The sequence below is a fragment of the Peromyscus eremicus genome, chromosome 15 (assembly GCF_949786415.1).
Source record: "Peromyscus eremicus chromosome 15, PerEre_H2_v1, whole genome shotgun sequence".
Lineage (NCBI taxonomy): Eukaryota > Metazoa > Chordata > Mammalia > Rodentia > Cricetidae > Peromyscus > Peromyscus eremicus.
Genome location: NC_081431.1, coordinates 24,714,918 through 24,731,511, shown reverse-complemented (window position 1 = coordinate 24,731,511; position 16,594 = coordinate 24,714,918). Strand labels below are relative to the sequence as shown.

The 16,594-nt window shown below is 49.4% G+C and overlaps 1 protein-coding gene across 2 annotated transcripts in view; it reads right to left on the bottom strand.

Annotated features, from left to right (window-relative positions):
- Positions 1–16,594, bottom strand: part of LOC131925140 (carboxyl-terminal PDZ ligand of neuronal nitric oxide synthase protein) — a 294,348-nt gene that overhangs the window by 16,418 nt on the left and 261,336 nt on the right. Inside the window, exons 7-10 of one of the 2 annotated variants that reach the window (XM_059280412.1) lie at positions 13,619–13,785; positions 11,991–12,176; positions 4,303–4,468; positions 2,035–2,944 (exon numbers count right to left, since the gene is read on the bottom strand). In XM_059280412.1, coding sequence (XP_059136395.1) covers positions 2,529–2,944; positions 4,303–4,468; positions 11,991–12,176; positions 13,619–13,785 — 935 coding nt within the window. In that variant the 3' untranslated portion in view covers positions 2,035–2,528. Of the gene's footprint in view, positions 1–2,034; positions 2,945–4,302; positions 4,573–11,990; positions 12,177–13,618; positions 13,786–16,594 lie in introns of those variants that run through there. The other variant, XM_059280411.1, reaches the window with a different exon arrangement.

Below are 16,594 nucleotides of genomic sequence, written 5' to 3'. Positions count from 1 at the left end.
GCCCCTGGTGTCCATGTGTCCTCCAGATAGGGCAGAGTAGAAGGAAGGAGAAGGGCAGAGTTGAGTTAGCAGAGCGAGAAGCAAGGAAGGTGGAGGATGTTGCTGGGAGGTCAGGTCCGCAATATTCCCTGTCCTGTCCATTGGTCTAAATAGAGGGTTGGTGGCTGCTGACCCCGCAAGACCCCTAGATCCGTTCTTTGTGTCCCATCTCCACATACCAAGTGTGTACAGATTTGGGTCTTACTAGAGAGGATACCGGCACATGAAGGAATTCCCTAGAGAGGGCCTTCATCAGGGAAGGAGAGGGTCAAGGAAGGCAGAAATGAAGGGCAAAAGTCTTACACGAGTCTCAAGTCGGCAGCCATCTATTAACCAGTCTCTCTATTCTTTCATCTCACATCCATTTCTTCATTCCTTTCATAGGCTTTTAAAAATACATCCTCTTTCCCACATACTTCTTTACTATCCCATAGTCCTTTCCACTCGCAGTCCATACACTTCCATTTGTCTCTGATTTTATCCTCGGCCCCTGTTCACAGGAAGTAGGCCTTGAGGAAACAGACCACCCACCCTCTCCGATACACAAATGCTTTGATCCAAAGGTCCTAGGTTCAAGGAACCCTGGGTTGGGATTGAGTCAGTTAGGCTCAGCCAGACTTGATTCCTGCCAGCTGCTTCTTCAATTTTGTGGACCTCACATCTCAAATTCTTCCTTCCTTGTGTATCTGGACCTCCTTCCAACGGTTAATTAGAAAATTAACCAACAGAATCCTACCTCTTCAACTAAATGCAGAGTCGGAAAAGGATACATTGATATTGCTTATCCGAGCACCCTGGAGATCTTTCTAGTCACTTCTCACAAGTCCAGAAGCATGTCCCTACTTCCCTCATACACACACACACACACACACACACACACACACACACACACACACACCACCCCATCCTATTACCATCAATACCCTGATGCACTCGGGGGTAATAATGTAAAGCTATGTTAATTTCCTTTAACTTGACTGTTTAGTTAAAAGAAACTCCACTGTGACTATAAATAAGGACCATGCTTGCATTCAGATACATTTCAAAGCAAAGCTGGGGCTGAAGATCTCCTTTGGGCAGCTCTATCCTTATTAACTGACCCTCGGATAATACTGCAGTTTGGCCTACAGCTTGGCCTATAGGATGACAATGAACACCCCCCCACCCCCCAAGCCCCGCCAATCATATGACTTTGGACGTGTCTCAGCTATCTCTTCAGGAGTTGGAAAATCTGTTCATCTGTTAAGGTCTTATGGGGTGGAGGGGGGAGCTTTTCTCATGAGCCTAGCCAGCCTATTATTGAGTGAAGATCCCTAGACAAGGCCTGGATGGTAAGATTTAAAGTTGCACTTTTAATACCTGTGCTCAAGGCACGCACCTTCAGAGAGATGGGCTGGGGTGGCACAGCTGTGGTCCCTGATCTAAGTGGCAGTGATTCTGAAGGGTAGACAATCTCAGCCATCAGCTTGCATCCATTTCCATTTCCATTTCTTCCTTCCTTCCTTCCTTTCTTCCTTCCTTCCTTCCTTCCTTCCTTCCTTCCTTCCTTCCTTCCTTTCTTTCTTTCTTTCTTCCTTTCTTTCTCAGTAAATACCACTATAGCCCAGTGGAGGGAATAGGTACAGAGGTAAGGCAAGGGGGATCTGGGTCTCTGAGACTTGCACAGAGGCATGGTACTATCAAAAAGGGGTATTAGGGCAGTTCTTAGCCTCATTTATATGAGCTGGGCTGCAGGCAGGAAATGGGTTGGGGCAGGGTTTCCAAACTGAAGAATCAGGCCTAAGTAAGCTGTAGCAGCAATGAGCTATCCTCCCCCTGGCCTCTCAACAGCAAGGTCCTGAACTGTCATAACACTCCTGGCTTCCTCAGAAGCAACACCCAACACCCAGCTAGAGAAAATTCCTAGTTTATTCACTGTGACTTGTGACTCCTTTCAACTCTATACTCAGGCATAGTCTCACTTTCCCAGCAGCCCAGGGCATCCAGCCTCTACAATCTCAGCCAGGGCCTGGGGAAGGAATTCTTCTATAGCTCAAGGGAGGGTTAGGCAACTTGTAGCATCCTGATATCCAAAAAAATGAAGTACCTAAGAAGGTACCAATGGCTTCCCTTTATGGTTTGCACCACAGAGACAGGAGAGTGTGTGGGTCACTGAGGCATCACCAGACAGGTTGATTAGAACCTGACTATAGCAGTGGGAGCAGCAAGCCTTCCAGAACTGTGGACGGACCCTGTCCCAAGGTCCTAGGCTCTGGAACGCCCTGCTTCCACCCCCTCCAGTCATTAGCAGAACGCAGGCGCGGATTCCTGTCTCTGGGAATCCAATTTCTGCCCCCATTTACCTTCTAAAGCAAAATCCTGACCCTCCTCCGAAGCCCTACACTCTCCTCCGCCCTGGGTGTTATTCTCAGCCGCGCCTTCCCTGGGCATCCCCTGCCAGGGAACATTGGCATCATTGCTACCACCTCCACCAACTCCTTGCCCTGCACCTACACGGCAATCTCATCATCCAAACTGTCACCCAACTCCTGCCGCTGTAGCACATTGAGCAGGCGTGGCAGCTCCTCCTGGGACCACGAGTCACGCTCTTCACTGTCGTCCGTGTTGGACTCATACTCTGAGGCGATGCCCGACTCTCGGAACTTGATGAGCTCCAGGCCACCCAGGAGCGGCTCACCCTGCGCCATGGGCCGGGTATCCTCGGGTGGGAGGAAACGAAAGCACTCCAGCTTCACCAAGCAGTCACGCCTACCTAAGGGGCTGCCCGCTGAGTGGGCGAAGTCAGCCAAGCCGGCGCCCAGCAGCGGCGAGTGTAGGTCCTCCGGCTTAGGGGTGGTGGGTTCACAGAGCACAGGCAGGGCACCTGAGCGGAAGGTGATCTCCAACAAGCTGTCCTGGGAGCCCACTGCGGGGAGACAAGGGGCAAGGAGAGGCAGTGTTAGGCAAGGCTTCTAATGTGAGCTCATTCATGAACCCGTGTAGCTTGGAAAGGCCTGGTTCTGACAACGCCAGTCCCGCAAAGGGTCCTTCCTTGACTGACAACCTTGACTGACATTCTGTAGCACCCCTTGAGGGGTTTTACAGCTTAACCCAGCACTCCCTCCCTTCTACCCTTGTAACATGAGATGCACACGGCTGCCGGGGGACAGCTCTCAGAGACTTGAGAAGGCTACTGAAAGCCCTGTAGTGGATTTGTGATGGGGAAAGGTACCAACCCATCCACATTCCAAGCATGGGCTAACAGTGGAACCTTGTAAGAGGAATCAGGACAAGCAGTGATTTATACACAGTGGCTCACAGCTACACCTTTTAGACACTCAGCCCTGACTCGGACTACTGCTGAGAAATCTCCATGGACTGGACTGTGTAATAGCTATGAGGGATAGCTTTAGGGAACTAATGGTATAGCTAGAAAAACATTCTATTTGCAATGGAGTCTAAGTGTGAGTCGAGGCTTCACTCACGCTTTGTTAATTGTGTGAGTCTGAGCTACTCAGCCTCTCAGAACTGCGTTTCCTCAGTTGTGTAACAGTCACGACAGTGTCTACCACTACAGAGAATGAGCTGCAGAGAATGAGCTTACGCATTAAAAAACTTGATCACCACCACTTGCATGATAGCTGATAGGTAGGTATCTGTCAGCACACAGTCAACACAGACTTCATGCATGCCAGAACCCACCCATGGGCAGATTTAATGATGAAGGCCTAAGACTAGACTGCCTGTTACTTCCCAGTTCAGCTTGGAGGTGACTGGCATACAGGTAGCAAAGCATCTCAGACCAGGGGCCATACAGTCTACGGCCACAGTTACTCAGCATTTCTCTGTGCAACAGAGTAATGAATTACGTAGTGCAGAGAATCAACTACTAAAGAGTTTGCAGGTCCCCCAGAGTTCACAACATGATACCCCATATGGGCTCAGTACATTTTCATTGGGAAATCCCTCTGAGGAAAAATGGGCTTTCTTGGAATATAAAGTGACTGAGCTCGCTATAAGGAGAGAGTGGACAAATACGTAGCAGTGTCTCCTAGGGACCTTCAAGGTCAGGTCTGGGTAGCGGACAGAAGGCAGCCAAGATATACGCTGGCCCTGCAATTCTACAATGTATGAGCTGCACAGACAATAACAATGATGCCTGTGTTCTGTTGAAATAGAAGGGCACCATCAAGGCTCCAAGCACAGCATTCCCAGGTTCACGGAAATAACTTCTTTCACACAGCCTGTCCACGGGGACCCAGGCTGGACGGCACCCCGGCTTACTGGCGTTCTGTCCTGACAGCTTCAGCTCCAGCTCCTGCACTTGCTTGACCAGCAGAGAGATGTGCTGGAGCATGTCCTTGTTCTGCAGCAGGAGCTGGTGCACTCGAGCCTGGGCCTCCAGCCTTGCCGCAGCCTCAGCAGCCAACTGATCCTTCAGCAAGTGAACCTGCAGCGAGGAGGAGGCAGGGAGACAGAGAGGAGGAGGGGCAAAGAAAAGAGAGGGACGTTACTACAAATGGCAGCTGCCAAGGGATGGCCAGGACCAGACATGCCCCTCTCCACGTTCAGTTTGAGATGAAGAAACCCTGCACGGACAATTGGACACCTAGAATTGTAATTTTGGAAAAGTAGCCGAGAAAAGACAGGTCACCTGCTCCGTGGACCTCTCTCTATGCTTCAAGGGCCATAATGTGTCGCTCAGGCACCACTTGGGGCCCCATGTCAAGTGCAAAAGGTGGGAAAGACATTCTCACTTCCTGCGATGTCCGTGTGGATAAACTGCCCTCCATTCCTATTCTAAGAACTTATTTAGTCTCCCTTTCCAACTAGTGGCAACTCATGAAAGTTGGACCGATGGCTGTGGAGCCTGCATGGGATTGGACTAGGCCCTCTACGTGGCAAGAGAACTGATAGCTTGATCTGCTTGGGGGGCCCCCTGGCGGTAGAATCAGAATCCATCCCTGGTGCATGAAGGAGCTTTGTGGAGCCCACTACCTATGATGGGACACCTCATGCAGCCTTGAGGCAGGGGAAAGGGCTTGGACTTGCCTCTACTGGATGTGCCTCCCCATGGGAGGCCTTGCCTTCTTGTGGGAAGAGGAGTGGGGTTGGTTGGGGGAGGAGGCTGGGGGTGAGAGGAGGGAAGAGGGGGATCTTGGATTAGTGTGTAAAATGAATGAAAAATTTTTCTTAATTAAAAAAAAAAAGAACTTATTTAGGCCCAACACGGCACACTTTTCTAACTGCAGTTTGTTTGTTTTGAAACAGGGTCTCGAAAATCCTAGTTGGCCTGGAACTAGCTCTATTGACCAGGCTGGCCTTGAACTTGCAGTCATGCTCTCGTTTCTGCCTCCCCAGTGCTGGGACTGCAGACATGTGGTATCACATCCAGCTTTACCCATATCTTTTTAAAAACAAAAGTAGCCAGGGATGGTGGAGTACATGTTGTAATCCTAACACTTGGGAAACAGAAGCAGGAGAAATTTGAGGCTGGTCTAGTCTAATAGCAACTTCCAAGCCAGTCAGAGCTACCTAGCAAGACCCTGTCTCAAAATCAATTAAAAAATAAAATGCGAAAGCTAATATATTGACTAGACCATCACCACATGCCTTCTCCCCAGCCCATCATTCCTTCTACTTTTCCTGCAGCAAAACACAGGAAGTAGAATTACATTGCTGTTAGTGAGCTGGTTGTAATAAAGCTTAGCTTCTCATATCTGGATACCAGCTTCTCTGTCTTTCTATTCTCTGCTTATTCTCAATGGACACCTATAGAATCCCTGATTCCTCTTTGGAAGGGGTTAAATGTTTGTTGAATGACTAACATAGTGCTCTCCTGACAACCATATAAAGCTGACGTTGGTGCTCACAGTGAGGACTCATCATTCATAGCCTTCCTGTGGTACAGGGGTCAGCCATGGCACACTCAATAGGTTCTATACCAGCAGTGTTTACACGCCCATTCCTGGTGTATAACCCTTGAATGGAGGTGAAGCCAGTGGAAGGAGATGGGGAAATCCAGGACTCTAACTTCAAGAAAATAGTCAGGAGGTCAGTATTCACACATATGTGGTTCTTGTACTAGGAAGTGGGTCCGGAGGATTTTAGAGGCTCTTGAGAAAGGGCATGGATGACTGGAACCAAGTCAGCCTATAGAGAACACGGGTTTTTTGGCCTCAGACCATGGTGTTGACAGCGCACCAGGGAGGGTGGGACGTGGTTTGAGAGAGAGCTGGAAGAGAGGAAGCCTCTATTGGTTCTTTCTCAGGAAAATGCTCCCCATTTCTGAAAGGCAGTATTCTCTACAAATTCACATTTTGCCGAGGCTGACCAAGGTACTTACAAGCCTCTGCATCTGCCTTCTTGGGATACAGTAAAAGAGAATTGTACTCTGGTACAGCGGATGCTTCCTTCGCTGCCCAGTTCTCAAGGCCTGGCCTTACAGTTGGCTCAGCTTTGAACTGAGCAAGAGCATTAATGAGATTTGCCACCACTTTCCATTAGTGGGTCCTCAAGGTTGGGCTCATCCTTCCCCAGGGAGATGATGCTTAATGAATCTAAAGAAAAATCTGGCCTCCATAAAGGACTGCTAAGGACAGAACTCTTGTTTTGATAGGGATGTCGGCCTCCTTTGCTGTTTCATATTCCTGGGAGGGATCTGAAGAGGGACAAGACCAAGAAAAGAAGTGTCAGTAACACTGTAACCTGGGGTTCTCATGTAGGGTAGCTAGGAAACCTGTAGCTTTCTTGGAAACAGAGGCATGGAGAAATTTCACCCAGGGGTCCCCTAAATCCTGCTGAATCTAAGGAACAGGGAAATGGCTGTGGGGAGCCGCCTCCTGTATCCCATTAGGACAGGCAAGCTCAAAACTCTACTTGCCAGTTACTGTTTCTTACATGAAATAAGAGCATCAGTGAAAGGACTCTACCATCTATCTAATCACTCAGTAGATCTTTCATTTTCTACTTACTTTGGAATCAAATAGAAATATAAGACAGAAATACAGAGCATGCCCTTTCAGTGGATAAACAGAGCAGAGTCACGCACATCACTAATTAGCATCTGATACGGGCTTCCTATACACCTGCTACACCCTCAGGTACCAGCATCCCCAACAGAATAGACCATTAGGAAGCAAGCATGGAACTAGCAGCTGGGGTGCTGGAGTCTTTACTTACTCCTGAGACAACCAACTACAGGCAGTTTACTTTTCCCTGGGCCTCAGCTGCCGCATCTGTCAATGGAGAGGGCCAGCTAGGGCCTGAGACGGTCGATTCTGCCTTCAGACAGACCGTTGTAAACACTGGGGGCCTACTTAAAAAAGTCCTCAGATCCTATGGTGACATCTGAGAATTAGGAAGGAGAATAAAAAAAGATGTTCCTTCCTACAGAAGTTGGAGGAGTATTGGAAGCTTCTTTGGCAGGTATCCAAGTTCCAAAGGTAGAGTGCCATCAACACCTGAGAGACTACCCTTGAATCCTATGCTCCTGGTGAAACCTATTGACATTAAGTGCCATGAGCAAATACCCCAGAGGGTAAGTGCCTCTTGTCCCGGATTACATCAGAATTTTACCTCTGCGAGTACAGAGCTGTATCATTTCAGATGTTTTTATGCTCCATGAGCACAGAAACAATGCACTGCTGTCCCTGCCCACGCCAGCACTAATGAGCCTCCTGCTTCTGCAGCCATGTGGAGCGGCAGCAGGCGTGAGGCTCAGACCTCAGCGCTGCAGAACTAAAACCAGGCCAAGTGGGGACAGCGCAGCTTAGAGTTCTCCAAACTCTGAGACCAAGTTTGTACAGACTTGGAGTGTTACAATGAGGTAGTGTTTGCTTCACCCTTGGTTTGGGCTCCATTTCTCAACTAGGACAGGAGTCAAAGGTACCACCTTGCCCCCACCCCCGACACACACAAATCATGGATATTTATCTTTAGCATACTTTTCTTTCAGAGAATGGAACATTTCCCCCAAAACTGACCACAGTACTTTCTGAAAAGGCAACTGTGGAATGTTTCCTCTCCAGAGCTATGGCACCTTGGGTATTGACTATTCCATTCAGACTAAGCCAGTGGCACAAACACAGCATCGTGGCACTACAGCCACACTTAGTGCTGGCATTCAGCTCTGCATCCCAGTCCCAATATAATGTGTATTTAACACCAACCCTGATCCCTCCAGCTCTGTACTACTTCCCCAGACTCTGACAGTCAACCCTCAATCCACCCGCCGACCACTTTAGACCCTTGTCCCACTCACTCTCCGGCCTACTTGCCTGGACTCCAGCTCCTCCATCAGAAGTGGGGGCAGGGCCAGGCTGAAGTTAGGGAGTGAGTGGCAGGCACATGGAAATGGCAGTGGAGATAACCAGAGCAATTTGCCCCCCCCCCCCTTCCCCATACCAGATGACAGCAGAGGCAGGCAGCGCTGTCTCAGCATGCATATGCCAGGGACTTGGACAGGGCTGGGGACGGGGAGAAGCCACAAGGACAGACGCCACACAGAGGGCCAGGGTGGGGGTGCAGCGCGTTCTCAGCACTGTTTCTCTAAGCACAACACACAATACCACAAAAGCATCCATAACAAATTACTGGTTCCTAAGTAAGCAGAAGTAGCAACAGGCAGAGGAGATCTTTAAATAGTACCAATGAGCTTCACTATCGTTCCCCAAGAGCTAGGCTAGGGCTTGGCAAACTGTAAACATATCTGGCCCACTTAACTGCTGTCAGCCAGCCACAATCCTGGAGCCAGGCAGGCCCAGCATGCTGCTATGCAGGCACCAACTACATCCCAGGTACGATTCAAGGTGTGGCTATATTTTTCATCCACGCCCTTGAACTTCTGGGTCTATGTGAAAGCAGAAGCTAATGCAGCCAGGCGAGCCTCATGCTGGGCTAGGAGAGCCTCAGAGGGACTGGGGTAGTTCACTATTTACACACAGCAGAATGACCTGGAACTACTTAGGAGTTGGCTAACATCATCTTTGCCCCTATGTGTTTAAGGCCAAGGGAGGCCCATTCAAGATCAGCACTGAAGGAATTGAGGTGAGGCTGGAAGAGGTCTCGAGGTCTTAGAAAAAGTCACAGCAACATCCAAAAGAACTAAACATGGTCCTAAAGGCAACAGCCGAATCAGATTGGAGTATGGGAGCAAATGCGATGAAGGGACATAAAGAATATAATAAGCAGCTTTAAGAGCACACATTATCTGCAAGAGATTGGGGCTTTACCTTTAGATTTTAAACTGAGAAGTGTTACAGGAGGGTTGGGGAGCTCAGAGAAAGGGAAATTATGTTCTCACCCCCAACGCTAAGATGACAGTTACAGCTACTGAATTCTGGGGACTCCTGGTAGTTCAATGAAAGACCTTGCACTGTTCTAGCAGTAGTCCGATGCAATGAGTGAAAGCTGACTTCCCCGGAACTCATCAGTCCTGCAGAAGACCCAGGCATGCTGCAGAGGGCCTACTGCAGGTGTGAGAAAGACGCCAGGATGACCTGTTATGAACCCACTTACATAACCGAATTTAGATGGAGATGATAACTGGTATATAGATGATTATAACTGATTATAGATGGAGACCATGACAAAAAGTCCCTTGACAAAAATCCTACAGAGTCAGAAAGCTTGAAGAGGCTTATTTAAGACTGAGCCCACCTGCAGGACCAGGGAGTCAAGGGCCAGCAAAGAGGTACAGCTGTACCCTACTGCGTCCCTGGCAGTAAATGTAAGATGCAGATAAAAGGAAGGTGGTCAGAGACTGACCAAGGAGACTATGACAGAGACAGATAGAGGACTATGCTCAAAAAGCCATCAAATGACCTTGAGTCTAGGTTGATCGGAAGATTAGAAGTCTACCACTCTACTCAAAGTCATTACTGCCCTATGGTGGCCTTTCATCAAATCACTGCTTGAGCTGAGAGTCTAGCAGTTCACTGTCGGCTATATCCAACAGATTCTGAGTGAATGAGAGGCTTGGACTGACCAGTCTGAGGAAATGCCTAGAACTTAGAGAGAGGCTCGTGAAACGGATCTGGAACACGACATTGTTCCCTTCCCTTTCCTGAGACTCACTGTCTTCTAAGGAGAGAGGCAATTAGAAAAGGACAGGGCGTGGATGTTTTGTTAAGACAGATACTTGCTATGCCAGAAAAACCGCTCTTAGGTTTGGTCCCGACCAAGGCAGACCCGTGGTAAGTTGCGGGTCTGACTGAGTCCTTCCTTCTCCTGCCACAACGCTGTGTGCAGATTCGACACTTGGAACTGGCTTCTCTTTAGTACTTAGCCGAGACATCAAATTCAGATGCCCTCTGCTCATAAAACACCATGAATATGCATCAGACCTACTCTTGGATAAATAATAATTACTTGGGAATTGATATGCTGAAAGAGAATTGTTTGGAGAATGGATCTGTATTCACTGGGAAACTTTGGGAAATGCTGAGCGTCTGGATGGGCCGGGGCTGAAACGCTCAGGCTTTGTATTACTGTCATCCCCCACACTGAGGAGGAGGAGATTCTCAGACTGCCGTGCTGTCATTAGGATTCTTTCATTTGACAAAGAATGATATATTTTTTTTTTCCTCCAAGTATAAGAAGCCATTAGTGACATTCCCTTTTCTCTGTCCTTGTTTTGGAAACACCTGCAAATCCTCCCACCAGCACGGCACATCCTTTGGTTTCATAGTCAGATCTCCCACCCCGACAACGCCTCCACGGCTCTCTCTGCTACCTTGGAGCATCATCCCACTGGCTCCCGTCTCCTGAGATGTGGAGCAAAAGTGACCCACCAGGCAGGTGCCTCAGGTAGAGTCAGTAGAGGCTGGATGACAAGAGAGCTCTTTCAGGCCAAGCCATAGCAGACTTTATTAAGGATAGGCTGCTGGATGCTTCCAGGGGATTCACTTCATCCAGGAGCCAGAGGAAGAGGAAGAAGAACACACAGAAGGATCAGTCAGTTCTCCCTGGAGGACTCTGTTCCCTGGACTGAACACAGAAAATCTCAGCACCCAGTCAAGCCTTAGCAGATTCAGGACGCTGGTGCACACGGTTTCCTTCACAGACAACTTTCAAACCATCCCATCCCATCCTCCTGCTTACCTTCATCTCCCCACAGAAGGCCTGATCCTGCCTGGCTCTGGCTTTAAACTTCAGCCTTTATGGACGCATGTGTGTCCACCATTCCCTGACTTGCCCGTAATTGAGAGAAGGCTCAGACTACTGAACTCCAAGGCAGTCTGAATGACAGCGCCCTCCATGGACATCAGATAGAAGGGATCCCTGCTGAAAGCAGCAAGGGCAATCAGCTCAATCCTCTCCCACAAAGCAGCAACAGCCCAAACAGACTTCAGGGCACACACTCCATCCGGATGCTAAGAGGTAGCCAGCTCTCAAATGGCTCAGATCATCTACCTAAAGTCCTGTAAGTTCATTGCTGTTATAATGAATTCCTAATCAAATACTGTCTGGAATAAGTAGGTCACTAATGGAAGCTTGAGTACCTGCTACAGTCAAGAGTGTTTGGGATGCCAGAGCAACAGTCTGTGCAAGAATGCTGGGCACAAATTTATACTTGGAGCTGTTTCTAAGAGTTGTCATACCTGTCCAAAGGCATCCCTTCCCACCCCAAATACAAGGAAATGAGATAGGAAAGGGAGGGAGGGACTGTGTACATCTTTTTTCTTGGTAAGTTCAAGTCATTATCCAACAACGATCAGCCAAAGCCAGCCAAGCCTAACTCAGAGCGAGGGATACATGGGGAACCAATGTGTTTTTCCAGTTTAACCATAGCCCCATCTGTCCCCCCCTCCCCTTTCGCCTCCTAGAACCCCGACAAGCAATGATCCAATAGCATGAGCAATTCCCTAGAGCTCCCTAGGATTTAAACCTGCCCTGAGCCCCTTGCTAGGGAAGGTGCGTCAAGCCCATGAGAGTGGAGCCTGTGAAGAAGGGAGGAGGCTGAGGAGAACCTGGGCCACAGCCACTTGCGTCTGCTGCTGCTGCTGCTGGAGGAGCTGCTGGAGGAGCTGCATCTGGTGGTGCGTAGACAGGGGCGTCCCCGGGCCCAAGCCCGGTGGCTTGGAGGAGGAGGAAGAAGAAGGGAGCAGCATGCGAGGTGAGGCAGTCAGCATGGGCTCCTGAGGATGGGGTGGGACCTGAGGAGAGAAGACAGAACATGGCTCATAGGCAGAAGCCACCTCTGAGGTCCCCACTCTCCCGGTAACAGTCGCGATGGGTACACGGGCAGAGGGGGAACCCGTGTGCTGGAGATGCTGTATCTTGAATGACGGAAGTAGCTCCAGAGGAAATGCTGGCACACCTGGGCATGGACCACAGAGCCAGGAAGTTCTGTCTCCATACCTTGGGAACATCGTTTGCCAATAGGGTGGGAGACGGGCAGCTGATAAAATACTGTTTTGTTTTGTTTTTTTAACCTCTCATTTCCAGTCATATACCTTTCTGATGAACTGGGGTTCTAGCTTTAGAATCTGTGCCTGTACACACAGCTGCCTAACGTGTCACTATGAGAAGAAGAGGGAGATGGCCTCAGTTCTTCCCCGCACTGTCCTTCACTTCCGCTCCCGGGGTCAGACGTTCCTCCCTCTCCCATCTCTTCTTACAGTGAAGGAAGGACATGTGGACACCACAACAAAGGACCCAGAGGGACCTCTGTTAGTTAGGTGACCACAGCTGCTATCTCTTTCTCCTGATGGACACTCTCACTCAGATGGCTCCTATAAGTCAGGGAGGTGGGTTTTGTTTCTGATGGCCCTGCTGATCTTCAGACACGCAGGAAGAAGGCACCCAGGGACAAAGGCCTACTGCCCCTTGTAGAGAAGGAACGGGGCAGCGGAGGAAACAGGACACAGGTGTTTCCTCATGAACTGGCCAAATCTAAGACAGAGGATGGAAAGTGCCAGCGAGCTTCCTGGGAACCCAAGGGTCAGGAACTTTCCTTTCCGATTTTATTTTTCTTAGTTTAGTTGTCTTCAGGTTTGAATTTAGTCTTGGGGCTCGTGGGGCTTGTTTGTTTCCTGGATCATATCAGAAGCTCCCCTAAGCCTTAGTCATCCCACCTGTGGAATGCGAGGCTGGGGGTGATGAGGCCTGACTAATATGGTCTCAGTTTCTAACATGCAGTGAGCCAGATTCCAGACTCAGAGCTATTATCCAGGAGTTTTAAAGGCACACAACAACAGACTTTTTTTTTTTTTTTTTTTTAGCTAAGTCACATGATTACCTGTATCATATGGGTCCATGGATGAGCCCTGCACAAATATCACAAGATGCTTTGTGTAGGGAGAAAAGGGCTAGAACATTGACGGAGCCCCCAGGTGGGCAACACACTTCAGAAATGAGCTCCACACCACCCTCACATGTGTGCAGACAGGTGGAGGCTGAATCTTCGGAGGTCAGACCCCGCTGAGAGGCAACGAACCCCACTCTAGCACCGACGGCCACTGTGCGGCAGGGCACCTCACGCTGAAGCCCAGTAGCAGCAGCAGCGGGGAGCCACGTGGTAACTGGTGACCCAAGGCTCCAGCTGTGACACAGCTTGCTCTCAGAGGCACCAGGACCACACGTGAAGATCACCTACCGTCGAGTCTAGGTGGGAGCCTCCTTCCTTCCCTACAGCGTCCAGGTCTGTCACACCTCGGCTGAATTCGAGAACATCGTTCCCGGGGAGCGGGACCTCCACAGCGTCGATGTCGGTCTCCTCCGCGGTGGCCGTGGAGGCCCTCTCGGCTCCAGGGAGCTGGCGGCCTGCAGGGACAACGGGGCAGGGAACATGACATAAGGGACACTATTCCCTCTTTATTTTGTGAGTTCTCCGTTAGTCAAGCCCAGGCATGCCGTGGGCTTCCTCTGACATTTTACACATCCTTTTGTTCGAGGACACGAATACACCTTTTCAACCCAGTACGCTACTTCTATTAATACCATTGTAAAGTTCAGAAACAAATGAACATTTCCTCAAGCTGGATGCAACAGCTTCACAGCCTGGTACATTTCTATCAGCACGGTGTAGAGACTCTAGAAGAAAGGGCTAGGGCGGGGGTGGGGGCGGGGGCTGGAGCGGGCCCTGCCATTTCTTTTTCATCCCAGCTCAGGACTCAGTTTCCCAGCCTGGCACTTACTCTCATAGTTCCACAGAGAATATATATATATATATATATATATATATATATATATATATATATATATATATATATTTACCCTATGTTTGGGATTAGGTTTATCACTATGTTTTGTTTTGGTGTTTTGAGATGGGAGGCTTCACTCTGTAGCCCAGGATAGCCCCGAACTCACTCTCTAGCCAAGGCCAGCCCCAAACCCATGCCTGTCTTCCTGTCTCTGCCTCCTGAGTGCTGGGATTACAGGCATGTGCCACCATGCTCCTCTAGGTTCACCACTACTATCTTCAAATACAATTTCTTGATTGTTTTCCGAGACCGAGCAGCAGCTAGAAAATAGAGCCGGGTGGTGATAGCAGGGTACATAGAGTGCTGATTTCCTAATGTCGGAGCTAGCCCAGACAACCAGCTGTCAGGCATGTATCATCTGCCTTGTGGACCAGTGGCTGTAAGTCCTTCCTATGCAGATATACCTGGCCATGTAGGAGAGCAAGCCCAGTATTTAGAAGTCAACAGTATGCTAGGTTTTCCTCCTAGCTGATCCATGAGCTGGGGAGATGGTCCTGCTGAGGAGATAAAGGCGTTCGTGGGAAGGGTGGTCCCCACTGCAGCCTGCTGGGGCACCCATTCTGATCCTTGGGAAGCTGGCAAACAGGGAGCCCAGGACTAGGCAGCCTAAGCATGCGGAGGGATCAAGGAAGGTTCAGCCTGAAGACAGACATTTGCCATAAGCACAGATCAGAAAGGAACCCAGGGATAACCTCCAGGGGAAACTTCAACACTTGAGGAGGAGGCAGGAGGGCGGTCTTCAGGGGATGCTGAAAAGCAGATGGTAGAGGGTAAAAGAATGGGAATACTAGTCTAAAAACCGAGTTGGACAGGCAGAAATAGAGACTACAATGTGGTTCGGGGGTGGGGGGGGGAGGGGCGGAAGATGGTGGAAAAACACAAAGATGCAGGCTTGCGGGGTGAGTCACCTGGAGCCCTAATGTAGGACACAGGACTCTGGCTACTACTGTACATACTTAAGGTGTTTTTTCTTTTCTTTTTTAAAAAATTTATTTATTATGTATGCACTGTTCTGCCTGCACACCAGCAGAGGGCACCAGATCTCATTACAGATGGTTGTGAGCCACCATGTGGCTGCCGGGAATTGAACTCAGAACCTGTGGAAGAGCAGCCAGTGCTCTTAACCTCTGAGCCATCTCTCCAGCACCATACTCAAGGCTCAGAGTAGACTGTAGGTGTTCTTGCCAAACACACATACGAGTCACATATGTATACATACATGTATATGTTTTTGGCTTTTTGAAGCTGGCCTTAAACTTTTTGGCAGTCTTCCTGTGTCAGCCTCCTGAATGCTAGGATTACAAGTGTGTGTCCCCATGCCTAGCCTTTTACTTACTTATTTATATTGCATTTACTTATTCATTTGTGTGTAGATGTGTGGGTGAGCGTGTGCCACCGTGCACCTGTGTGTAGGCCAGAAGGTAAGTTAGATCAATCATTTCTCTCCTGCAGTGTGGGTTCCAGGGATCGAACTCAGGTTGTTAGTCTTGGCAGCAAGCACCTTTACCTGCTGAGCTCTTTTGCTGGCCGCTAGCAGGTTTTATTTTGAGTAAGTCCTTCCAAAGGCTTCCCAGACTGTGCACATGCTGGACAGCTGCTACACGGGAGAAGGCATACTTCCAAGGAAACAGGATCTCTCCCAGGAAACCCTCTCCAGGAAGAGTCTGAGAGAGGGTATACTGTACAAACAGGCGATGAAGCTTTGAGCAGTGGCCCCACCGTGCTCTGAGCCTTGGGGATGGCCAAGGGTAGCTGTTGCCAAAAGATACAAGAGATATACCTTCCCGCCAGCATAGGGAACCGGAGAAGGAGGAGGGAGAGAAGAAAGGCAGGCCACAGCAGCGGGGAAGGAGAGAGGAGGCACAGGCATGTAAGTGAATAACAACACGAAAACCCTGCGGAATCCCAAAGGGAGAGAGGCTGACATCAAAGAAGCCAGGGCCGCTTCCAGCACTTGCCCTTTTCCATTTCCAAGTGTAAATAAGTCTCCTCTGCACAATAAAGGGCCTGCCATCCCATCCCAGGCAAGGCTCCACTGGAAAGATAAACACTGCGTTCAATGAAAAGCTCCCAAACACAGAAGCCAGCTCCCCACAGGAAACCTCTGGACCTTCATAGGAAAATCCTTCTCGGGAGAGAAAGCAAATGAGAAAAGGAAAAACACCTTGCCAGCAGTTCATACACACCACAAAGGTAAGTGGAAAGTATAAAGGAAGTGACTAGGAGAAGGCAGTGAGCAGCCTTCCTGAAGAAGAGATTCCAACCCTAGATCCACACAGTATCTATCGACTGCTGACACTCAGGTACACTCAGCTTCATGGCCAGAGGAAAGCCAGATCAGTCACTCAGCTCATCCCTGTTGTGAACTT